Here is a 23,697-nt window from a genome sequence, read left to right as displayed (position 1 = left end):
TCAGTGTTTTTGCCTTCTGAGCAATAAAATAAAAATTTGCTATCAGTTCCGTATTACCCCCTGAGGCCCTGAATTGGGAATTTGGGCCCAGCCACTCCCAGCAGAGGTGTGGGGTGGGGGTCCCTCTGGCAGTCCCTATCTAATGCATGTAGCTGCTTCCCATCTAGGTGGTCTGTGAAACAGCTGAGGCCAATGGAGCCCCTTACACTTTCTAGTGAGAAGCTCTGCCCCATGAGAATTAGGGTCTGCGGGGAGAAAGGGAGGTTGGAACACCGCTGAACTTTCTTGTGGGCCATACAGCAGCCCTGAGGATGATCAGCAACCCCAGAGGAGTCAGCATCTGTCTGTGCCCCAGGTGCTAATGCAGAAAGAAACCACCGGGAGTGAGAGGCGGGAGTCAAAAGACCCAGGAGCGGTAGTGGGTGTTGGGTGTTTGGGTGCGTTTGTTTTCTGGCCTATCTCTCTGGTTCCTCCACAGCAGGCTCCAGAGCCAGCGACCAGGCCAAGGATGGCTGAGGGAAACGCCTAACACAGAGACACCCCCTCCCCAAGGCGCAGCTGTCTCCTGACTGTAGAAGGTCCCCAAGAGAGGGCTCCCTCCGGGATGGGATTGGACTCTGCTCCAAGGAGGCGGGCCGCGGGGCCGGCGGGCCGAGGGGTATTTAAGGCTGGGCGGAGTTGGAGGTGGCCAAGGGCGAAATGAGTGGGCCACCGGGCGCCAGGACCTGCCCAGGTCCGGGAGAGGCCTCCGACCTTAAGTCCCCCGTGGGCGCCAAGTTCAGGGAACCTCTCACCGAGACCCGGTTCCAGCAGCTCTTCGGGGACGCAGAGCAGGAGCCCGAGCTGCTTGCGGAGCCGCGCTGGTCCCGGCTGTGGCGGCGGCGGGCCCGCGCCTGCTCCGGACCGGGGGCGTGGCGCCTGCTGCTGGCGCGGCTGCCCCCGCTGCGCTGGCTGCCGCACTACCGCTGGCGGACCTGGCTGCTCGGGGACGCGGTGGCCGGACTGACCGTGGGCATCGTGCACGTGCCCCAGGGTGAGCGGCCCCAACACCAGCCTGGCAGGGGCCCTAGCTCTAGGGGGCTTCGGGTGGGCACAGGGCCTAGCAACCGGGAGCGAGGCGGGTGGGCTAGTGTGGCTGCGGGCTCGGCGACAGGGACCCGAGGCCGAGTTCTGGGTAAGGACAGTGGAGCTCCATCAGATCCCCACCCCCAGCTCCCCTCATCTGTGCAATCCTGCGCGAAGTCTTGGCCACGGTCCGGCTCAGGGAACTGGAGAGACCTCTTGGCTTGACCGCCTGCCCCCCCCAGGACGCAGCGGACACGGATCTCTGACCTTGACCGCCCCACGACCTCCCACCCACCGAGGCCTGTTAACCCCTCAGTTCCCTCCTGTGGTGTGATTTAGCGTGCCTGTGCCAGCCTCCGAGAGTGTGGGAGGGGAAGAGTGGTCCTGGAGGGTGGGGCCCCAGCCCCCCAGCCCCCCAGCCCCCCTAGCCCCTCACCCACACACCAAAGACCTTTCCTTCCACTATGCCCCCAGGCATGGCTTTTGCCCTCCTGACCTCTGTGCCCCCAGTGTTCGGACTCTACACTTCTTTCTTTCCTGTCCTCATCTACACCTTGTTGGGTACTGGGAGACACCTATCTACTGGTGAGTGACCCACGGACTCCTCTCCCTCTCTGTGGGGTGAAATGGACAGGGCATTGAGGCTTCCCTTCTTATAAGCTCCCTCGCCCTTACTCCCCTCTTTGGTCCCTCACCTTCTTTTCCACCATCCCCTGCTGGACTGCCCTGAGCCTCTGACCTAGGTAGTGCCTGTTGTGGGTTTGAGGGGGTGCAAAGAGGTGGGAGTTTACTTGGACTTTTCCTCTCCATGAAGTCTGGTTTAAAAGAACGTCTCTACGACATGAAAGAGGGGAGAAGAGATTCGCTGTCACCCAGAGGAGGGTGTAGTCCGCAGGGCGTCTGCAGGAGGGGCAGGGATGCAGTTGGGGGGCAATTTCTTGCGGGGGGGGTGCTCCCTGGTTTCCTCCCTCACCGCTGGTTCGGGCTGCTGCCCCAGCTCTTGGCCCCACAGCCTTCACCTGAGCAGCCAGCCTTCTAGGAGAGGTGGTCTGACAGCAGCCTTTCTGGCAGAGGGCGCGGAGCCTGGGCGGTCACCTCCCCGTAGGCCGGCACATCTGGTGATCTGTGCGTTTCTTCCCTGGCCCTAGGAACTTTCGCTGTCCTCAGCCTCATGACGGGCTCGGCCGTGGAGCGGCTGGTGCCCGAACCCCTCTCGGGGAACCTGAGCGGAATTGAGAGGGAACAGTTGTATGCTCAGCGGGTTGGTGCGGCTGCGGCAGTGGCCTTCGGGAGCGGGGCCCTGATGGTGAGGGAGGACCGGGGTGGGGGTGTGGCGCGGAGGGGGGAGGGGGAAGAACTGGGGGGAGTCCACGCTGGGGACCAGGGGAGAGGGAGGGACAAGTGTCCAGCGGCAGTCTAGGCAGAAGAGGTGCGCGGAGAAGCCGGTGGCCCTGTGCCGGGACTGGTCTGCTCTTCTCCGGTGGTGATCCGGGCATCTTCTCCTCTGCAGCTGGGGATGTTCGCCCTGCAGCTGGGCATCCTGGCCACCTTCTTGTCGGAGCCTGTAGTCAAAGCGCTGACCAGCGGGGCCGCCCTGCACGTGCTCGTGTCCCAACTGCCTAGCCTTTTGGGGGTGCCCCTCCCACGTCAGATTGGCTGCTTTGCTCTTTTCAAGGTGGGGGTGGGAGAACAGCGAGGAGGCTTCTACTGATCCTGGGAAGAGGGAAACCTGCAAGGAAGGAAGGAGGGCCAGTGGAGGGACAGTGTGTGGTGGTGGGGGGGCAGTGAGGGTCGCCGAGGAGGTGGAAGCCCTACTGGGAGCCAGGAGAGAAGGCCTCGTCTCAGTCTGGGGATCAGGACTGCCGGCAGTCGACCCTGGCCCCAGGCCCCTCTGCTCACTGCCCTGCCCACAGACATTGGCCGCCGTGTTGACGGCGCTGCCCCGGAGCAGTCCCGCCGAACTGACCATCTCGGCACTCAGCCTGGCGCTGCTCGTGCCGGTCAAGGAACTGAACGTGAGATTCAGAGACAGGCTACCCACCCCCATCCCGGGGGAAATCGCCATGGTGAGGATGGCTCCCGGGTGCCAGCCCCGTGCACCACGCAGACCCTGCTTGCCCTATAGGAAGTGGCCGCTGCCGCCCCCTCGTGGAGCGCGGAGAGGTCACACACGAGAGGTCCTGCTCCCACGTGTGCTTTGCCAGGCGTCTTCTCAGAACGCTTTGACCCTCGGGAATCCCCCACCCACGGGTTCGCCTTTCTCTCACAAAGCCTCTAAGAAAGCCTTCTTTCTCCTTACAGCGCCCCCTTGCGGTGTCTCTGGCCACAGCACCTCCACTCCCGTCTTTTCTCTCCTCTCACCCGGTCTTTCACTGTAACTCAAGGCTCATCTCCCTTCCGGCATCCACCTACATTTCTCTCTCTCCTCAGTTAAACAGCATTCCACACATACCCCACAGATACCCCATATATCCCTAGATGTAACCCAGCTTCCCTGCTTAGAATGGCTCGGTTGTACCTCTCGATATCCACCATCCCTCATAGCAGTCCCCTCTCACTTCCTCTGGTCCATCTCTCTCCATAGTTCCAGGCACACATCATTTTTCTTTCCTTCATTCTACTTTTTTTTTTTTGAACCGCTGCGCAGCTTGCAGGATCTTAGTTCCCCGACACCAGGGACTGAACTGACTCCTTAGAGAACAGAGTCCTAACCATTGGAGAACCAGGGAATTCCCTCTTCACTCTAAATCAGTTGTCAGGCACCCATCCCAAACACACCCCAGCTCCCTCAGTTGCTGGGCTCCTGCAACCCCTAATCCTGAGTTACAATCCTCTCATATTGAGCCCCTTCTAGCCTCTGCTGGGGGCCATCTCTACCCATGCTCTAATTTGCTCTCTTTCCCAGGTGCTTCTGGCCTCTGTGCTCTGCTTCACCTCTTCCCTGGACACAAGATACAATGTCCAGATAGTTGGGTTGCTGCCTGGAGGGTAAGAGAGAGTGAAAAAGCACTAGTTTTCTTCTCTCACAACTCTCCCACCCAACGCCTCCTCCTGCCCTGCTCTGTACTATTTCCTCTCCTTCCTCATATCCTTATTATTCCCAACCCACCCTCAACATAGATTCCTCTCTTTCTCCAGATTTCCCCAGCCTCTCCTCCCCAGCCTGGCTGAGCTGCCCAAGATTCTGGCCGACTCGTTGCCCATGGCGCTGGTTACCTTTGCAGTGTCTGCCTCCCTGGCCTCCATCTATGCAGACAAGTACAGCTACACTATTGACTCCAACCAGGTGTGACTTTGAGTGAGGACCCCAGCCTCATTCAGGAGACAGAGAGCCCCCTAACGTGATTTCCCCCTCCTAGCCATGCCTTCGTATCTCTCCTCTTCATCTCATGCATCCTTTCAGGAGCTCCTGGCACATGGTGTCTCCAACCTCGTCTCCTCCCTCTTCTCTTGCTTTCCCAACTCTGCCACGTTAGCTACAACCAGCCTACTAGTGGATGCTGGTGGGAACACACAGGTAAGAGCCATGTTCTTGGGTGAGGAGAAGGAGGGAGGGACATCCATGTTGGGTGGTGGTGGAACAGGTGGAAGATTGGAAGATAACCAGATGGCAGTCCTGTAGAGGACAATGGGAATCTGTGAGGGAAGGTGAGTGGGGAGATGGGATTATCTGGGAAGAACATAGAGAAGAAAGGTCTATTAAGACCTCTGTAGATTCTAAGCACTGAGAAAGGGCATGGTGTCTTATATGTAGTTCAAAATAAGGACAATACTAATCTGGAAAGTAAATTTAAGAAACAAAATTCTGGACTTTTTCCTTGTGAGAACATATTCTTTTTAAAATAAATGTCACATATTAAAGTCTCTCACTAATATTTTTGGTTTCCTGTATTTGTTGGTGTCCTAAGCATGTGGTTAGCCTGCTTTTTAGGGTCATCCAACAGTGGCTTTTAAAATGGAGGTAGGCTACAAAAATAGGGATGTTGAACTATATCTTGGGGGAAACCAACAAATGACAGGTATTTAATTGGGTGAGGGGAAAAGTGAACAGCACAATATCAAGAAGGGGTTAAGGAGTGAGGAACAGCAGTGTGGAAGGGGATTTTGGGAGGAGGGGAATTCCAAGAAGGCTGACACAGAGGCAGGAGACCATCTCTCAGTAGGAGTGGGTGAGGTTCCCTCCCTTCTTTGCTTCTGTCCCTCCTGCTCTACAGCTGGCAGGCCTCTTCTCCTGCATGGTTGTCCTGTCTGTGCTACTGTGGCTGGGGCCCCTCTTCTACTATCTGCCCAAGGTAAGCAGCAGAGGAGGCGGAGGGATGGCTGGGAGGGACGGCTACCTCCCCACACATGGGGTTGGTCAGCCTACCTCCTCTGCCCTAAGGCTGTCTTGGCCTGCATCAACATCTCCAGCATGCGCCAGATGTTCTTCCAGATGCGAGAACTCCCTCAACTATGGCGCATCAGCCGCGTGGACTTTGTGAGAAATGGCAGCATTGCTCTCAGATGCCCCCTCCCACCTTCCTAGCATCCCCGGCCTCTGCCCTTGATCAAAGTTAACTGTCTCAGTCCTGAGTTCTGCAGCCTACCCACCTTCAACTTGTATACCTCCTAATCCCTTTACTCAGAGACAAGGTGAAGGGTAAAGCTTGAACCTCTTCAGACCTGAGTATTTGTAACTCCCCAGGTGGTTCAAGGTGTGAGGTCCTTACACTTGGTGTGTATCCCCTATTAGGTCAACCTCATTCCTTCCTTCTGTCATTCTTTCTACTTTCTCCCAGGCCCTCCCTCCCCATCATTTGCCCTGGCAGTCACTGCCCCTGGACCCTCCTTCCCTGGCAGTGAGGGCCTGGCATTTCTTCTGGGCATTTCACTCCCATCCATGTCCTGCAGGCTGTGTGGATGGTCACATGGGTGGCTGTCGTGACCCTGAGTGTGGACCTGGGCCTGGCTGTAGGTGTGGTCTTCTCCATGATGACTGTGGTCTGCCGCACCCAGAGGTGGGAGCAGAGATGAGGGGAGTCAAGATGAGAGGAAGGGAGAGAACAGAGTGCTTGGGGTGACTCTCCAGCCAGATCAGGCTGGGAATCTGACCCCAGCTTCCTGCCCAGGGTACAGTGCCTGGCACTTGGACTGGCTGAGGGGACAGAGCTCTACAGGCCACTCAGAGAGAGCCACAAGGTGGGTGGGCTACAGCCAAAGAAGGAAGGGAAGATTAGACTTGGATGGTTCACTGACCCGCTGACCCCTTAGCTCCTCCAGGTCCCGGGGCTCTGCATCCTGAGCTATCCAGCACCGCTTTACTTTGGGACCCGAGGGCAGTTTCGCCGCATCCTGGAGTGGCATCTGGGGCTTGGAGAAGGAGGCAAGGTGAGGGACCTGGTCAAAGGGAAGTGTGGCTTCTTTGGGGCTGGGAGGCAAGTGGGTGTTCCAAGGGGGATCCTTGGGCTCACTGGTTGCACGTTTGTGCTCGTGTCTCAGAGGTGGTGACTCCCCTTCTCTACTCACAGGAGGCTCCAAAGACAGATGGCCCACCTGATGCAGGTGAGGTGGGAGGATAGGAGGGAGATTTGGGCCCCACCCATGTAGGCATCTGAATCTTCCTGTCTTCTCTCACCCTAGTTGCTGAGCCTGTCAGGGTGGTGGTCCTAGACTGCAGTGGTGTCACCTTTGCAGATGCTGCAGGGGCCAGAGAAATGGTTCAGGTGAGGGAGAGGGTAGGCTAAGGAGGAAGTCCCCTTGTGGTTTCATGAACACCTTCTGATGTAGGACTTAACTCCCTCCCCCACCCCCACCCCTGCAGCTGGCCAGTCGATGCCAAGATGCTGGGATCCACCTTCTCCTGGCTCAGTGTAATGGTGAGATGTGCAGGATGGAGGGGTCTGGAGACAGTGGGGAGGGAAGAGGACACTGTGGACGTAGGACCTGAGGACCTGAGCCCCTCTCCTCACAGCCTCAGTGCTGGGGACGCTGACCCAGGCAGGACTCCTGGACAGAGTGACCCCAGAACAGCTGTTTGTGAGTGTCCAGGATGCAGCTGCACACGCCCTGGAGAGGCTGGTGAGGCGGCAATAGCAATGGGAGTGGAAGCTGGGAGGTGCTGGCCTATGGTGAGGGAAGGTGTGAGTCAGTGACTGAAGACCCTGGCAGAGGGATTTTCGAAGGGGGCTTAGGAGGACGATGAAGGAAAGGGATGGGGATGAAATGATTAGTCAATGTAAGTCTAAGCCAGGGAGACAGGGCCCAGCTGAGGGTGAAGAACTGAGGAACTGAAGTTCCAAAGCAGGCAGTGTGTCCCGGAGAGGACTGCCAAATCGTGGTGAGGGAGGGGAGCACCGAATCTACTTCTGACATGCCCCTTCCCTGTTCCAGGAGCTCAATGGTCCGAAGACTTGCACAGTGTGGGTCTGACCCGGTCATTTCGTGTGTGGAGGGCCCCAACAAGACATGTGTGAGGCGGGCCATGGCCCCTGTGTCCCCTGACTTCATGTAACTAATAAAATGAAGATGAGAGCCTCTGGGGTTCATGAAATGAGTCTGGGTGTCTGCACATGGACCCTTGGTGCCCCTTCCTCCACTCCCAAAGCATTGCAAAGACACAACTAAAAATGGCTTTCCCCTGTATGTTCACCAGCCCCCATTCCAACTCCATTCTCTCCATGGGGGTGAGGCTGCAGCCACTGCACAGAGTCCTGGATCCAGAGATAGGGGCACAGCCCTGGGACTATATATTGGGGGCTTCCCCAACCCCTTAGTACCAAGGAGATGAGAGGAGAGTATTTCTGCTTTAGGTTTTTAGAGTCCTCCTTTGGGCTCTTTGGCACTTGAAAAGCAACCCCCCACTTCCTGCCCTAGGGGAAGGGGTAGGGGGGAGGACTTGGCACAGGCTGTGGGACAATTTATGGCTCCATCATGCCCCTGGGCACTTGCAGAAAGGAGGAGTGACGCCAGGACAAACCCGTTTGGGATCAAGTTCTGAAGGAGACTGGGGACAGTCAGTGGAGTGGTCACTGGCTGGTGGGGTTTGCTAGGAATTCCTGGCAGGAACAAGGAGGCAGGCCCAGTCTGACAGCTGAAAGGCCCCAAGTGGCCATCACTCCGAGGTCATGCAACGGAGCCGGTGTTTGAAGAAGAGCAGGCGATGTTTGGCCACCTGACTCTCATCCAGTGATCCCGGGTAACGGTACCGAGCATAAGTCTCTGCCTTCGCGTCCCTTGAGGTCCAAGGCAACTTCAACTTGGATGCGTGATCCACAACGACGTCTGAGCAGGAGCCCACTTGAAGAGAACCAAGTCCATCTAGGAAGAATTCTGGGGGTAGAGGGAAGGGGAGTACACAATGAAGGGTCTTGAGGATACAGAGGCACCACTGCCCCTAAAGGAGAACTGAGATTTGGAATATGGTGGGTGCATATGCAAAGACTCCATCTCTAAGGACCTTGGGCATGTAAATCAACCCTTTTGAGTCTTGTATAAAATGGAGTCAATATCCTTACCTTGTGCTTTGAAAACTGATCCCTTCCTCCCTCCCGCAACACACACACACACACACACACACACACACACACACACACACACACACACACAAATTCAATAAATGCTGAGTTGGCTGCTCCGAGGTGGCCTGAGCCAGGAGATTCGGTTGGGAGCAGGATAGAGGCCGAGGTGACAGTGGTGGGGAAGCTCAAGGCAGACCCAGTGGCTGTACTGGCCGCTGAGGTTTAAATGATGTTTGGGGCTGGGATGTTTGGAGCTCTCTCTGTGGCCGGGGCACAGGTCTTGGGAAATCTTCGTAGAACTGCTCTAGGGACCCCGGTGGCAGCTGTGGGCTCCGCGGGGTGGTCGGGCAGTAGTACCCAGGGCCCCAGGCACCTTACTGCGCGACCACCCCGCGGTCCCTGGTCCCGAGTCCCGAAGGGTCCCTGCCCGGCCTGGAGGGGGCGCCACTCACCCAGGTGCGCCACGCGGCTGAGGCGCGGGTCAAAGCCGACCTCGCGCACCTTGTCAGTGCGCGCCAGGAAGAAGTTGACCACGCCGTCGGTGACCACGCACCCCGGGAAGCCGACGAGCTCGTGGTGGAAGCCGCGCTTCTGCCGGAGGCAGTTCCCGCGGCCTGGCGCGCCGGGCTCTACGCTCAGCAGCTGCCGGTAGGTGGTGGTGAAGCCGGAGATCTCGCGCACTGCGCCCCCCACCTGCCGGAGCAGGAGGATGGCTGCAGGCCGGACGCGCACTGGAAGGGGTTAGGTCTGGGCTCCTTCTCTCCACCAGGGCGGCTTCCCTGCTGGGTCCTTTCCCGCCCCACCCCTGCAGGACCCAGACAGTGGCCCAGGCTCTGCTTCCGTCCCAGGGCTGGCTGCTCTCGGGTCTCCCGGCCTTGGCCTTAGCCTGCCGGAAGCCCTCCTCCCACCCTCCATCCCGCGGCCCCTCCCCTACCAGGTCCAGCGGCGTCCGCTCCAACACGTCCACAAGCCTCTCTAGTCGCGTCCGCGCAGTGAAGACGAAGTCATCGTCCACCCACAGCACGTACTTGGTGGTTACTTGGGATATGGCCAGGTTCCGGCCTGCGAACCAGCCCTGGGGAAGGGTAAGTACGATTGGCGATGCTATCGAGATAGGACGCAGCCCTCTGCCACCTTTCCTCCTCACTCCTGACCCCTCTCAACAGCCTCTGTCTGTGCGTGTGTGCTCAGTCTGCGACCGACTCTGCGACCCCATGGACTGGAGCTCGCCAGGCTCCTCTGTTCATGAGATTTCCCAGGCAAGAATACTGGAGTGGGTTCATTTCCTCCTCCAGGGGATCTTCCCTACCCAGGGATCCAACCTGCATTTCCTGAGGGCAGATTCCTTACCAGTGAGCCACCCGGGAAGCCCCTCAACAGCCTGTGCCCCTTTCCAGACTTTGGAAGTGCTTACGAATGGCCGGGAGCTAGGTTAAAAAAAAAATGCAGTTTCCCACTGCCAGAGGCTCTGAGTGGGTATTCTGGGGGAGAGTCTTGGAATGCATTTGATTCATGCGTTCATTCATTCATTCATCAACTATTTATTGAGCCCCCACTAGGTGCTAAGCACCATTCTAAGAAGGCAGCTCAAATAAGACAGCACGATTCCTGCTCCCATGGAGCTTACATTCCAGAAATCCTCTTGCTGGATTCACTACCCCGGAGACTGCGGACTGAGGGCATGCCCCCTCCCGGTGCCCTGTGGCTGTGCACCTTGCCAAAAGGCATGAGATAGTGCTCGATGTGGGGACCTCTAATGCTCTCTGGCTTGTCGCTGTCGTCGGCGATTACCACTGTGACCGTCGGGTAGAAGCGGCGGATGCTGGCGATGAGTGCCCGTAACCGATTGTAACGAAGGAAGGTCTTAGTGGCGATGGTGACCAGAGCGCTGATGTTGTACTGGGCTAGGAGTGAGGGGCAGGGTTAGGTGCAGAGGAGAGTGGCGAGTGAGGAGAAGGAAGACACCTCCCAGGGCCACCCTCTCCCAACTTTCTTCCTGTCAGGCTGGATCTCTGCCCCTGAGCATACCAGTCTCACCTCCCTGGGGTAGAGACCCAGGTGGATACAGCCGAGGGTTGGGTGGGTGTCTTATGCGGATGGTGAAGGCAGCTTCGTGTCCCTCGGTTGAGAACCGGACTGGGAAGAAAGACATGAGATGTGGCCCCTAGGGCTTGGACAATGTTCTCTTTTCAGTAAGTCAATATTTAAGTGCCTACCCGGTGTTGCACTTTTCAGGCCCTGTTAGATAAGAATGCAAGGTTCTTATCCCCCTGGAACTTACATTTTAATGGGTGGGAGAAGGTGATAAAAGTTTTCATTAAAAGCTAGCCTTTATTGAGCATTTACTATGTGCCAGGCACTTTTAAAATTACCTTAACTATATGAACTCATTTAATCCTCACAATAGCCCTATTAAGTAGATTCCTACTACAGAAAAAGAAGGCACAGAGAAATTAACTTGTCCATAATTACCCAACTCTTAGGCAAGAAAGCTAGGGTAGGAACCTAGTCCATCTGGTTCCAGGCTAAATAAATAGGAAAATTCAGATACAGATAAGTATTGAATAGAAAATAAGACAAGTATTGTGAGAGTGAAGAGGAGACATCTGAACTGAGATCCAAATGATAAGGAGCCAGCCATGCAAAAATCTAGGGGAAGAGCATTCTAGGCAGAGGGAACAGCAAGTGCAAAGGCCCCCCAGTGGGAGTAGGTTTGGTATAGAAGCCTTGGAGAGAAGCAGGAGGGCTGTTATACCCCTTTTGCCAGAGGAGAAATAGGGGCTCTGGGAGAGAAAGCTCTTTGTCCTCTAATAAGTGGCGGGCTAGGAATAGAGCTTGAGTCTTCTAGCTCCTGGGTCAGGTCACTTCCTGGGGCCCCCATGGTTGGCCTGAAGGGGGGACACACCTAAGGCTCGGGTTTCCCTCTGGCCTGTTCCAGCCCCAGTTGAACAAAGGCCCCTTCTCTCCCTCCTTGGCCCTGCTGGCCCAGCTGAAATGCCCATTGTGTGTCCGGGCAGCTCTGGCCATTGCCCGAGTGTCTCCCACACCCTCTGCCATTTGCTTGTTCCTGACTTTCTGGCTTCCTGTGTTCACCCAGCCTGTTACTACATCCACCCAGGCCTCTTACCTGTGTCTGCTGTGTTTGCCTGGTAGCTTCGGCTGCTGTAAGTGATCAGTTGCAGCTGCCGATTGAGTTGGTCCAGCCCTGGGCTGGCGAGGGTGAGATCTGGCTGCCCTTCTCCGGTGAGAGTCACTCCAGTTACTTCCCCTGCCACGTCCCAGGTGCCCAAGGAGGCAGTCAGGTTCACCTGGGAGAGGGGATTGGCGAGTGCAGGGTGATGCCTCCTATCCACCTCTTGCTTCCTTGCTTCTTCTATCCCTCCTTTGGCAGCCTCGTTGCCCTCCCTGCATCATTAATGCCCACCTGGCCTCCATACCCTCCTGTTTCTTCTCACCTGGTATACCTCCTGACCAGAAGTGGCCTGCAGGCCCAGTCCTGGAACCAAGGAGAGGGAACCAGAATCACAGACAGCCTGGGATTCCTCCCTTTCTCCTCCCTCTTTCACCTCACACAGCACAGAACTTCTCACCCATCCCTCCTGTTGAGGCCACAGCAGGGCATGTTGCAGGGTATAGCCCAGAGTAACCAATTTCTCACTCCTTCCCATCAAAGCAGTTGGTCTTGTGTGGCCTGCCCTGCCTGTCCCTCTAACTTCAGCCAGTCAGCAAGAACACACCCTTCTCCCCAAACCTCTCCAGTTGTCTTCGGCAATTCCCCACAACCCTAGAGTCCCTTCTGTCCCCATCTCCATCTCTCACCTCATAAGCCCTCCCTGACCTCTGTTCCCTTACATTAGAAGCCCCCCACCTGGTATTCCAATCTTCCCTCATTCTTTCTCACCCAGCCTGAGCTCTGCCACCCTCACAGTAGTTTAGGTCCTCCCCTTGGACCCTCCTCCCCACCTGGCACCAAGATGCTCCTGAGAGGCTGGACCTCCACACCTTGCAGGGGGTACTGTAGCGGGGAGTTGGCAGGGGCTATGAGCAGCTGGTCAGCAGCAGACTGGCTCCTGGCAGTGAAGGAGGGGGAGGACAGAAGAGGAGTCAAGGGTACCCGCGCTCTCCCTCCTACCACACCCTCCCTCCAGGCCTCTCACTGCTCTCCACAGGCAGAGTCACACTCTCCTTTCCGCTGGGTACCTTGAAAGGAAGGCCTGGAACTCGTGCTCCCTCGAGGCAGACACAGTGCTCAGCTCCTCAGGGTCAAAGGCCTTGGTGAAGTCAAAGGCTTGGACCTGCCTCTGGAAGGGGAGGTGAAGGCTCCCCTCACTGGACTCACAACTGCAATTGTTTGCAGACAGCAGCCTGTGGAGAGGGGAGGAAGCCCTGAGCTGTATGGCTCAGAGCCCAGCCATACAGCTCACTCATCCCACGGAAGGTTGACACAGCACCAGCACCTTCGCCATTCAACCCTGTCCATCCAAAATCTGTCCCCTTAATCACTGCTTTTCAAATAGTCCCCTGGATGACCCATCCTCTACATTTGGATTTTACAGAGATGTAGAATAGACCAAATGCTAAGGTTTCAGAGTTGCCTACACACCATCAGGACCCCTGCTGGACTCCTTTCACAGGGAATGACCAGGATTCAGAAAGTCAGGGCCCTCCCTTGATTGCAACCCTCCCTTCCCCACCCCTGAAGCACAAGACTCAGTATCCCCCTCCACCTCCCACTTCACCACCTCTCCCCCGCCCACACACAACCAGTCTGGGGAACCCGGGCATCAGAGCTCAGCAGTAGACGAAACAGAAGCTTCCCAGACTACCCCCCAGCGAGTGCCATGCTGTCACCCCGACTCCTTACACTCACCCCACCACTTGCTCCTTGATCCTGACCGGGATGTGTGCGTATCTGGGCTCAGGGGCAAGACCTAGCAGTTCTGGCCTGGGGTTGCCCTGTAGGGGCGTCCACAGCGCAAGAGGTGCCCGGAGGCCCGGCGCGACCCGGGTGCTCGCGTACAGGAGCCCCAGCGAGGCGCAGGCGAGCAGCAGGAAGAGCACACAGAGGGCCCGGCGGCCCAGCCGCATCCTGGGTGGGGGAAGGAGTGGGAGGATGAGAAGGTGGTGAGCGAAAGCGTGGGTTGAGACTCTGGGCCCCCGCGGTTCCGGAGACTCCAGCCGGCCCCGCTGGGGCTTCCCGCATCTCGCGCGCCAGGATTTGTATAGCGAATCGGTACCCTCGTCCCCCTCCCCTCACTCCCCGGGCCTCGGGTCTCCTGGCCTCCTTTCTTCTCGCCCTCTCCCACATCTCGCTTTCCTTTCACGCCCGTGGCCTGTTATCTCGATGAAGCAAGAGACCTTTGGAGGTAGCGGTTTCGACGCGGCGGCTCGTAAGTAGAAAAAGCACCGTTTTGTTAAAATAGCCGATGTTCCGGAGCCCGCCGCCTCCCTTGGCCCACGCATTCCCCACCCCCCTCAGTCCGAGCATCACCTGGCCCGGGTGGGCTGCAGAGGGCAGCGCCACACCTTGCCTGTCATGAAAAATGCAGAATCACGCCCGCGCTGCTGGGTGGCCCCGGCGGAGGTGACCCCGTGAGTGGCCTCGCGAAGCCGTGTGGGGCGACAAGGTGGACCAGTGCGCGCGCCTCCTCCCGCCTCCGGCTCAGTCCCGCGTCCCGCCCCAGCACTGACCTGTCTTAACGCTCTAAGGCCGCCTCAAGATTTCGATCAGGGCTGTGCCAGGCTCTCAGCCCTAGCCTGAGAGTCCTCATGGGGCTGGAGGCGGCCTGATGGGGGAGCCGGGCGTGAGTCTGAGAGTGAGGGGGAATCCTCCTGCCTCCCGAGCGCGCACGACCCCGCCCGCCTTTGGACTCTCCGGGCTTTGTAGACCAAGGCGCCGGGGTGGTTCTGGGCGTTTCCTGCGGGGTTAGGGGATCGGAGTCGACAAACCGCCGCACCTCAATCCCAGAAACAAATCCGGGGTTCCCTGGGACCCTGTCCCACTTGCCAGGCCGGGAGAGCCTGGGCCGCCACCCGGCTTTTCAGATCGCGGCGACTCGACTCCGGTGCTGGTTGCGGCGGAGCGTCTGGCTACGCGCCAAGAATGAGAGCGCTGGGGCGCCTTCTGGTGGGCGCGGAGGACACTGCGGGGGCGCGAAGCTAGAGATGCTCGAAGGTCCTTCTCTCCACGCCCCCTCCCTCTCCGCCAGCCCTTCGCCTCCGAACCCTGGCATCTCCCCCGCCCCACTGCGATCCCAGTCACTCTATTCCTATTCGTTCGGAGCCGTCTTTCCATCGAGACTATAGGCCAGGACAGGCGATAAGGGCTTTGGGAAGCGATGGGGTGGGGACGCCCTGTAACCCCATTTCAAGGAAGATTTGGATACTTAGGGTGAGATAAAGGAACCCAGACAAGACTGGAAAATAAAAGACTGCCTAGCTAACAAAGACAAGTTGACAGCCTCCCTCCCAGCCTCGCCTCCCCCGCCCTCCAGCCCCCGCATACCGCAGTTATCTAACGAATACTCAATGATGTAACAAACACTCAGTGATTCAAGGGCCTGCTTCTTCTGACTGCTCCTTATTGCAGACTTGCGGAAGTGAAGAAACCCCAAACAGTGCCTAGATTAGTTGTACTTAGGCGTGCAAGCTGCAGACCTGTACTACCTTAGCTGTAGCTGGATTCTTGATGCTGCCCTAAGTTCCATGATTATAATAAAATGTCACAATTTAATAGGGAAAAAAGATATAATAAGAAATGTAAAACATAATGAAAATGTGGGGGCAGGGGAGAGGGAAGGATGGATTATTGGATGAACTGTGTACAAAGAAATGACTAATCAGCTGGAAGGAAAGTGAGATTCTCACCCTCTTTACACCAAAATAAATTACAGATGTATCAAATATTTTATTATTAAAAATCTAACCACAAAGAGTAGTAAAATAATTCATGGAGTTTGTTTTGTTTTTTTATAATCTTGGAGTGGGGAAGAGATCTCTAAGATATAAAAGGAAATATTAATAGATTTGCCTGTATAAAAAGCTTGAGTGAAGAAATTTCTATAAACAAATTTGAGAAATGACAAACTGTGAAAAAATATGTACAACATGTAAGACAGATAAAGGTCTATTTTTCTTAAGAGCTATAAAATATCAATAAGAAAAAATTATCAATCACCCCCAAATAGGCAAAAATTGTGATTAGGCAGTTAAGGGAAAAAGTAAAAATGGCTTTTCAAATATATGAACGTACACTTGACCCTATTCATAATAAATAAAATCCAAATTAGAGTAACAATGAAATGGTTTTTGTTTAGCAAGTTACTAAAGGTCAAAGAGTTTGCTAACACAAGTGGTCAAGTATTTGGAGAAATAGTCACTACCATACACTGTTGTGAGTGTAAATGGACTCAGCTTAGAGCAATTGGCCAATCTATTAACAATTAAAATATTAATCATTTAAATTTTAAATATTAGTAAGTTAAACTTTTAAAGATATGATTCAGTCAGACAATGGGACACTGGACTAATCTATATCTACTGATACTGGATGATGTCCAAACCTGTTGAGCAAAATAAACAACAGCATATATAGTCGGCTCCTGAGTGTGGGTTTTAGCTTCTAGGATTGTCCAAATACTAGAAATGAAGTGCTGCCATAATAAAAACCTAAAAATGTGGGAATGGATTGGAACTGGGTCTTGGGTAGAAGCAGGAAGGAATCTAGGAGTGTTAGTGAAAGACTGAAGAATATTGAAGAGCATATTAGTAGAAGTCTCATGTCCTTTGAGGAGGCTGCTGATAAAGAAAAGTGAGGAAAGTAGGGAAATTGAGGGGCTTCCCAAGTGGCACTAGTGGTAAAGAACCTGCCTGCCAATGCAGGAGATGTTAAGAGATGCAGGTTCGATCCCTGGGTTGGGAATATCCCCTGGAGGAAGGCATGGTAACCCACTCCAGTATTCATGCTGGAGAATCCCATGGACAGAGAACCTGGTGGGCTACAGTCCATGGGGTTGCAAAGAGTCAGACATGACTGAAGGGAATTAGCATGTATGCATACATACCTAATGAATTGGGGATCTCATAGAGATTTTCAAGCAGAATGTTGAAGGTGCCTTCAGGTTTCTTCTTGTCACTTTTAGTAAAATATGTATGAAAAGAAAGAGATAAGCTATAGAAAGGAATGCCAATAAAAAAGTCCTGGGGATTGTTAGGTTTGAAATTGCTTCTCCAAGGACCAGTGGGGCTAGAATTTTAAAAAATGGCTCCCAGGACTTCCTTGGTGGTGCAGTGGATAAGTATTCACCTGCCAGTGCTGGAGACATGGGTTTGATCCCTGGTCTGGGAAGAGTCCACATGCTGTGGAGCAACTAAGCCAGTGAACCACAACCACTGAGCCCATGTGCTGCAACTACTGAAAAGGAAAGTGAGATTCTCACCCTCTTTACACCAAAATAAATTCTAGATGTATCAAATATTTTATTATTAAAAATCTAAGTTCCTATGGCCGGTGCTCCACAAGAGAAGCTACCGCAATGAGAAGCCCGCACATGGAAACGAAGAGTAGCCTCCTGCTTACTGCAACTCAGGAAAGCCCACGTAGAGCAAGGAAGACCCAATGCCGCCAAAAAAAAAAAAAAAAAAAGGCTTTCAGGGAAAGACCATATCTAAGGAATGCTCAAGAAACTATTGTCTGAAAATAAAGCCAAGGATATAAACATAAATCCTCTGTTAGAGAAAGAGCTAGGGCAGTGCCTCAGAATGGTTCCATTAAACAATAGAACTCTCAGTGATCAAAGAAGCCCAAGGAAGAGAAAGGTTTATCTCGATAATATTTGTGAATATGGCTTTCATGTGATGTAGTTAACCTCAATAAGATTCACAGGAGAACTATAAAGATTTTAAGAGAATTGTATTTGAAGAATTTTATTGGTGATACAATAATTCTCTCTTACTATTCTGATAGATAAATGTTTGCTGTTTTAAATCCCCCAAGTTTGGAGTAATATATTACATGGCAGTAGATAACTAATTCAGAATATTATATAGTTGACCTTGAACAATGAGGGGGTTACAGGTATTGCTTTATTTAAAAATAAATTACCAAGAAAAAATCCTAATTAATTTTTTTCTTCTTGGTTCTTCATTTTATATAAAGCAGTGTGTACATGTCAATCCCAAACTTCCTAACTATCCCTTCCTTTCCCCACTATGTTTCCCTCCAGTAACCATAAGTTCATTCTGTAAGTCTGTGAGTCTGTTTGTAAATAAGTTCATTTGTATCATTTTTTTGATTCTACATATAAGCTATATCATATGATATTTCTTTCTCTGTCTGACTTGCCTCACTTAGTATGACAATATCTAACTCCATCAAATTGCTGCAAATGGCATTATTTCATTCTTTTAACAGCTGAGTAATATTCCATTGTATATATGTACCACATCTTCTTTATCCATTCTGCTGTCAATGGACATTGAGGTTGCTTCCATGTCTTGGCTCTTGTAAACAGTGTTGCAATGGACATTGGAGTGCATGTATCCTTTTGCACCATGTTTTTCTCTGGATATATACCCAAGGGTGGGATTATAGAATCATATGTAGCTGTATTTTTAGTTTTTTAAGGAACATCCTTACTGTTCTCCATAGTGATTATACCAATATACATTCCAACAAACACTGTAGGAGGGTTCTCTTCTCTTTACACCCTCTCCAGCATTTTTTGTTTGTGGATTTTTTTAATGATAGCCATTTGACTGGTGTGAGGTGATATCTCATTGTAGTTTTGATTTGCATTTCTCTAACAATTAGTGACGTTGAACATCTTTTCATGTGCCTCTTGGCCATCTGTATATCTTCTTTGGAGAAATGTCTATTTAGGTCTTTTGCCCATTTTTTGATTGGGTTGTTTGTTTTGATATTAAGCCACATGAGCTGCCTATAAATTTTGGAGGCTAATCCCTTGTCAGTCACATCATTTCCAAATATTTTCTCCCATTCTGTTGGTTATCTTTTCATTCTGTTTATGGTTTCATTTGCTGTGCAAAAGCTTTTGAGTTTGATTAGGTCCCATTTAAGTTGCAGCAATATCTTTTTCAATCCATCTCCTAGAGTAATGCCTGTATTCTACTTTAATAAACAGAATCATACAGAATGTAGTCTTCTGTGTTTTGACTTTTTTTCTTTCGCATTATGAGTTATCGTGTATAGTTGTAGACCATTTCTTCTCAGTCTATACAGCTGACCTTTGAACAGCACAAGGGTATTGTTGAACTGTGCAAGTCCACTTATACGAGGATTTTTTTTTTTTCACTAAATACATATTATGGTACTATATGATCCAACGCTGGTTGAATCCATGAATGCAGAACCCCAGATTCATTGAGGACTGACTATAAAGTTTTACATGGATTTTTTAATTTAGAATTTTTTTCTTGGTTAAAAAATGTAGAATACAGGCAAAACTAATCTATGTTTGTAGTCAGAATTGTGATTACCTTTGAGGCATGGAGCAGTAACTAGAAGGGGTCAAAAAGAAAGTAGGTGCTAGTAAAGTTGTGTTTCTGCATTCAAGTGCTGATTACACAAGTGTGCTTAATTTGTAAGAATACACAAGAGTTGTATACTTGTAATCTGTACTTTCCTGTGTGTATATTATACATGAATACACAGTTTAAAAATATGAGAGAACACTTGTAATCTGCTTTTGAAAATATTCAGAAGCTTTTTTATTCAAGCAGTATACCTACTTTCAGTGGGATGATTCTTCTGATAGTCAGGTTGGGATGATCACATAGCTGTAGGAAACTGGCAGCTCACCTGGGGCTGGATGATACAAGTTGCCTTTTCTCACATGATGGGAGTTTGGTGCTCTTGGCCAAACCTCTCTCTCCTTGTGGTCTTTCATGGCAGTCTCAGGGTAGCCAGTGTATGAGAGTGGAAGCTTCAAGCTCCCTTGAAGACTTGCTTGTAATTCACACAGCATTATTCCTTCCCCACCCTCTCTCTCAAGTATATTTAGGTGCTAAGGCAAATTATCAGGTTATCCCAGCTTCAAGGAGTGGTTACACTCCATCTCTTGATGGATATAAATGCAAAACATTTATGACCATTTTATTTATGTATACATTTTTATTTATTCACCTATCTATTTATTTATCTTTGGCTCTGCGGGGTCTTCACTGCTATGAGAGGACTTTCTGTAGTTGCACCGAGCAGGGGCCACTCTCAAGTTGTGCTGCACGGGCTATTCATCATGGTGGCTTCTCTTGTTGCAGAGCACAGGCTCTAGGCGCTCAGGCTTCAGCAGTTGTGGTGTATGGGATCAGGAGTTGAGGTGTATGGGCTTAGTTGCTCTGAGACATGTGGGATCTTCCAGAACCAGGGACTGAACCTGTTTTTGAGGCAGGTTCTTAACCACTGGACAACCAAGGAAGTCCCATGACCATTTTAAATCTTCCATTATCACCAATAACCAAATCTTTAAGTGCAGGAATTGTTGCTTAATTAGGTACTTTTAGAAAGGAAGAATGTCTGAATAACTTGGTGTCAACATTATAAGGAATATTGCTCTGAAATGACAGAGCATTATACACAAAGGTGCCTGGAAATAAACATGTACCCAATAACAATCAACAAGAGACCCAGATCTTTTACTACCCTTTTCCACTAAAAGGAACCAGGCTCCTTGGATTCATTCCAGGTCCTATCCCAGGGTTGGGACAGGAAAAGTTAAAGATGAACTTGGAATGTCAGACTGAATAAATTAATGTAGGAAAAGAGAAATTGCTGATTGACAAATATAAGGGAAATGATGAAGTGGAAAATCTGCGACCATCAGAGTAAAATTTGGTTTGGTCAAGAGGCATCAATGAGTGCTAATTTTAAGGGAGGAAGTTTCAGGAGGAATAAGGTGTTTACATAGTTTAAAGTGTTTCCCCACAGTTTGCTTGTTAGTTATAAGAGGAAAAATTATAACTGCACAATGGGAAAAACAGACAGCACTTGACTAGGTGGTCAAAATTAATATTACTAATGAGAGGCAGAGGAAGTTGTGAGCCTCCAGGTATGTGTCTCCACCCCAAGAAAGACACAGAATCACTTAGGCAGTATTCTGGCTAGGGGTACATAATTTGATTCTAAATATGGGAAAACACATAAGCCTCAGTTGAGAAATATTTTATATATTTAAAAGAAACTGGCCAGTATTTTATTTTTAAATATTAATGTCATGAGAGACAAAGACAGACTGAGTAACTATTCCAGAAAAAAAGGAGGCTAAAGAAACAACTAAATACAATATGTGATCCTAGATTGAGTCCTGTCCTTGGCGGGGGGAAGAAAATGCTGTAACAGACATTTTGGGGACAAAATTGGGATATGGATGGTAGCTTAAAGTCAATATTTTATCTTTGTTAAGAGATAGATGGTAAATGTTAAATTTCCCATAGTTGGTAACTGTGGTTACCAGTATCCTGTTCTTAGAAAACGTACTCTGATGTGTTAAAGAGATAAGGGGGCATGATGTATGTTATCTACTTTCAAATGACTCAAAAAAAAGAAATAATTGGGACTTCCCTCGTGGTCCAGTGGTTAAGACTCTACACTGCCAATGCAGGGGGCCCAGGTTCAATCCCTGGTTAGAGAACTAGATCCTATATGCTGCAGCTAAAGAGTCCACATGCCACCACAAAGATCAAGAACCCTGTGTGCTGCAACTAAGACCCAGTGCAGTCAAAATAAGTAAATAAATAAATAAAAATAAATTTAAAATAAATACATAATAGAATGTGTTGTATATATATGTGCATGTGATGTCTACAATATATAATTTATATTTTATTAATGTAATTATTAGGAGAAGGAAATGGCAACCCACTCCTGCCGGAGTCCTGCTCCAGCTGGTCCAGGGGTTCCCTCAGGATGGACGGCGTCGGCGATGTGAATGAGAAGACACAGCGAGTCTTGGTGTTTCCAAGTGTCTCCCAACTTTATTATTTTTAAGACAGCTTTTATATTTTTTGTGGTATATAGAAACAAATGTATAGAGTCATATCAAATCAGCTTAATGGGTCAACAGTGTTGACCTTTACCGACATCGTTTGCATATCTTAGTTCATTTTGTTTACATCATTTTCTGGCCTGGGGTCCTGCTAACATCTTGTGACTCTCCTATTGATAAGGGTTGATCAGTCAGAACACTTTTGTATCAGGCACAGCAGGAAAGAATTGGTCAATAGAAAGTTTCAAGGTAAAACCTGTTTTCGGTAATTTACTCTATGCCTTGAGCTTAACAGAAAAGAGTGTGGTCCCATAAAGTCATAGAACAGCAAGCTGAAGGTCAGCTCTAAGTAAGAATCTTCAGTTAAATCAACAGTTGTCTCACTATTTGTATTACAGCTAAACTTCTATTTATATAAATCTTCAACTATTATGCTTTTATTATATAGGCTAAATACGTTAAGAGTAAAAACACAGCGAGTAAATATAGACTAAGCAACAGTTTCACAAAGCAACATTTCCTATATTTCTCAACAAGCCTTTTTTCCTGCGAAGGGTTTTGTGCCCATAAGGGCTTTTTGTGTGGAGGCTCTCAATGTTATTTTATTATTAAGGAACAGTTATGCACATTGGCTCCAAAGGCACAGGTACACTTATTAAACAAACCAATATGTTAGCAAAAGGAATTTAGATCAGCATACTCTATATCTTTGCCAACAAAAGTCCGTCTAGTCAAGACTATGGTTTTTCCAGTGATCATGTATGGATGTGAGAGTTGGACGGTGAAGAAAGCTGAGCGCCGCAGAATTGATGCTTTTGAACTGTGGTGTTGGAGAAGACTCTTGAGAGTTTCTTGGACTGCAAGGAGATCCAATCAATCCATCCTAAAAGAGATCAATCCTGGGTGTTCTTTGGAAGGTCTGATGTTGAAGCTGAAGCTCCAATACTTTGGCCACCTCATGCGAAGGGTTGACTCATTGGAAAAGACCCTAATGCTGGGTAGGATTCGGGGCGGGAGGAGAAGGGGACGACAGAGGATGAGATGGTTGGATGGCATCACTGACTCGATGAACATGGGTTTGGGTAGACTCCGGGAGTTGGTGATGGACAGAGAGGCCTGGCGTGCTGCAATTCATGGGGTCGCAAGGAGTCGGACACGACTGAGCGACTGAACTGAACTGAACTGAACTCTATATCCCAGATAATTTTATTTAGGGTGCTACCGTTCAGGGGCCTTGTTGATTGGGGTTTCAGACTGATCTATTTCAGAAGAGAATCAGGAAAAGCCTTTTGTCCAAGTCACAGAAGACAAGAAGAGGTCTATTATAGCAAGCATCAGAAAGAGAGATCTAATTTTTAAGGTGAGCGCTGAGGCAGCCTCTCGAGAATCCCCGAGGCCTGAGAAGCCGTGCTCAAATCAGTCCTCTTTCTCATGACTCTGTCATGGGTGGGATCTCGTGAGCTGGCTCCCAGCACACTCCAGTATTCTTGCCTGGAGAATCCCAAGGACAGAGAAGTCTGGTAGGCTGTCGTCTATGGGGTCGCACAGAGTTGGACATGACTGAAGCGACTTAGTAGAGAGAGAATGTAATTATTAATTATTTATTATGAACTATATAAAATTATATCTATAGAGAATGATAAAAAGAAATGACAAAGAAACAAGTGATAAAACAAATTTTGACAAAATGTCCAGAATTGGTGAAGCTGAATAAAAGACACATGGATTGGATAGGAGAAAAGTGATAAGCAGGAAGTGAGCTGAGAGCAACCAGAGGTGGCCACTTCAGCTAACTGTTGAATAGGCACCTAATCCCACCAAGCAATTTTCCAGCCCTACCCAGTGATATGCTCACTAGTACTGCAGAAATAGTCAGGGAGCTGTAAAACCCCCACCCACCAGGCTGGCAGGACTTGCCCTACCTCTAGCACATGCCCACACCTTACAGTATCCCACACTAAAGTAATCTTCTGCGGCCCCTGGACTCATTAATTGCTTGTGAACATTCCACAAATACATACATCTAATTATAACAGACCAAATTATGGGAAGAACATGCGAGGTAGCGTATCTTGTTATATAACCTGCAGTTGTCAATCACGGCTGTCCATCAACGGCCCCCCTGGATTATGCAA

The 23,697-nt window shown here is 50.7% G+C and overlaps 2 protein-coding genes and 1 long non-coding RNA gene across 46 annotated transcripts in view; 2 read left to right on the top strand and 1 right to left on the bottom strand.

Annotated features, from left to right (window-relative positions):
• The first annotated feature begins 690 nt into the window (after positions 1 to 690).
• LOC145546693 (solute carrier family 26 member 10-like) lies at positions 691 to 7,594 on the top strand. 19 transcript variants are annotated; one of them, XM_081594269.1, is made up of 19 exons: positions 691 to 1,033; positions 1,213 to 1,364; positions 1,540 to 1,650; positions 2,214 to 2,326; positions 2,576 to 2,740; positions 2,979 to 3,131; positions 3,971 to 4,053; positions 4,204 to 4,351; positions 4,469 to 4,582; positions 5,280 to 5,357; positions 5,447 to 5,542; positions 5,956 to 6,062; positions 6,174 to 6,243; positions 6,316 to 6,432; positions 6,573 to 6,606; positions 6,685 to 6,767; positions 6,866 to 6,920; positions 7,016 to 7,122; positions 7,435 to 7,594. In XM_081594269.1, exons 3-19 carry the CDS (start codon positions 1,542 to 1,544, stop codon positions 7,471 to 7,473), a joined length of 1,671 nt encoding a protein of 556 aa, XP_081450395.1. In that variant the 5' UTR covers positions 691 to 1,033; positions 1,213 to 1,364; positions 1,540 to 1,541; the 3' UTR covers positions 7,474 to 7,594. The 19 variants fall into 19 exon arrangements, 18 of the variants coding, with proteins under 18 accessions (XP_081450395.1, XP_081450392.1, XP_081450389.1 ...); XM_081594266.1 differs by having other exon boundaries at positions 2,214 to 2,371; XM_081594263.1 differs by having other exon boundaries at positions 2,214 to 2,371; positions 6,685 to 6,779.
• Positions 7,595 to 7,671: 77 nt separating this feature from the next.
• Positions 7,672 to 15,138, bottom strand: B4GALNT1 (beta-1,4-N-acetyl-galactosaminyltransferase 1). Of its 26 annotated transcripts, none has more exons than XM_081594278.1 (12): positions 15,067 to 15,138; positions 14,253 to 14,347; positions 13,432 to 13,650; positions 12,762 to 12,926; positions 12,525 to 12,631; positions 12,017 to 12,057; positions 11,689 to 11,869; positions 10,590 to 10,697; positions 10,275 to 10,465; positions 9,496 to 9,636; positions 9,014 to 9,254; positions 7,672 to 8,373 (listed from the first exon to the last, which is right to left on the bottom strand). In XM_081594278.1, the coding sequence occupies exons 3-12, from the start codon at positions 13,647 to 13,649 to the stop codon at positions 8,156 to 8,158; spliced, it is 1,611 nt and encodes a 536-aa protein (XP_081450404.1). In that variant the 5' UTR covers position 13,650; positions 14,253 to 14,347; positions 15,067 to 15,138; the 3' UTR covers positions 7,672 to 8,155. The 26 variants fall into 26 exon arrangements, 25 of the variants coding, with proteins under 25 accessions (XP_081450404.1, XP_081450414.1, XP_081450399.1 ...); XM_081594288.1 differs by having other exon boundaries at positions 10,599 to 10,697; XM_081594273.1 differs by lacking the exon at positions 15,067 to 15,138 and adding an exon at positions 14,519 to 14,625 and having other exon boundaries at positions 14,053 to 14,347.
• Positions 13,582 to 23,697, top strand: part of LOC145546704 (uncharacterized) — a 29,876-nt gene continuing 19,760 nt past the window's right edge. The window contains exons 1-2 of the long non-coding RNA XR_014083162.1: positions 13,582 to 13,951; positions 21,419 to 21,530. This is a non-coding gene — a long non-coding RNA (uncharacterized LOC145546704). The remainder of the gene's footprint in view (positions 13,952 to 21,418; positions 21,531 to 23,697) is intronic.

The sequence above is a fragment of the Giraffa tippelskirchi genome, chromosome 4 (assembly GCF_054371585.1).
Source record: "Giraffa tippelskirchi isolate mGirTip1 chromosome 4, T2T-mGirTip1v1.2.pri, whole genome shotgun sequence".
NCBI lineage: Eukaryota > Metazoa > Chordata > Mammalia > Artiodactyla > Giraffidae > Giraffa > Giraffa tippelskirchi.
This window is presented reverse-complemented; position numbering and strand designations above follow the sequence as displayed.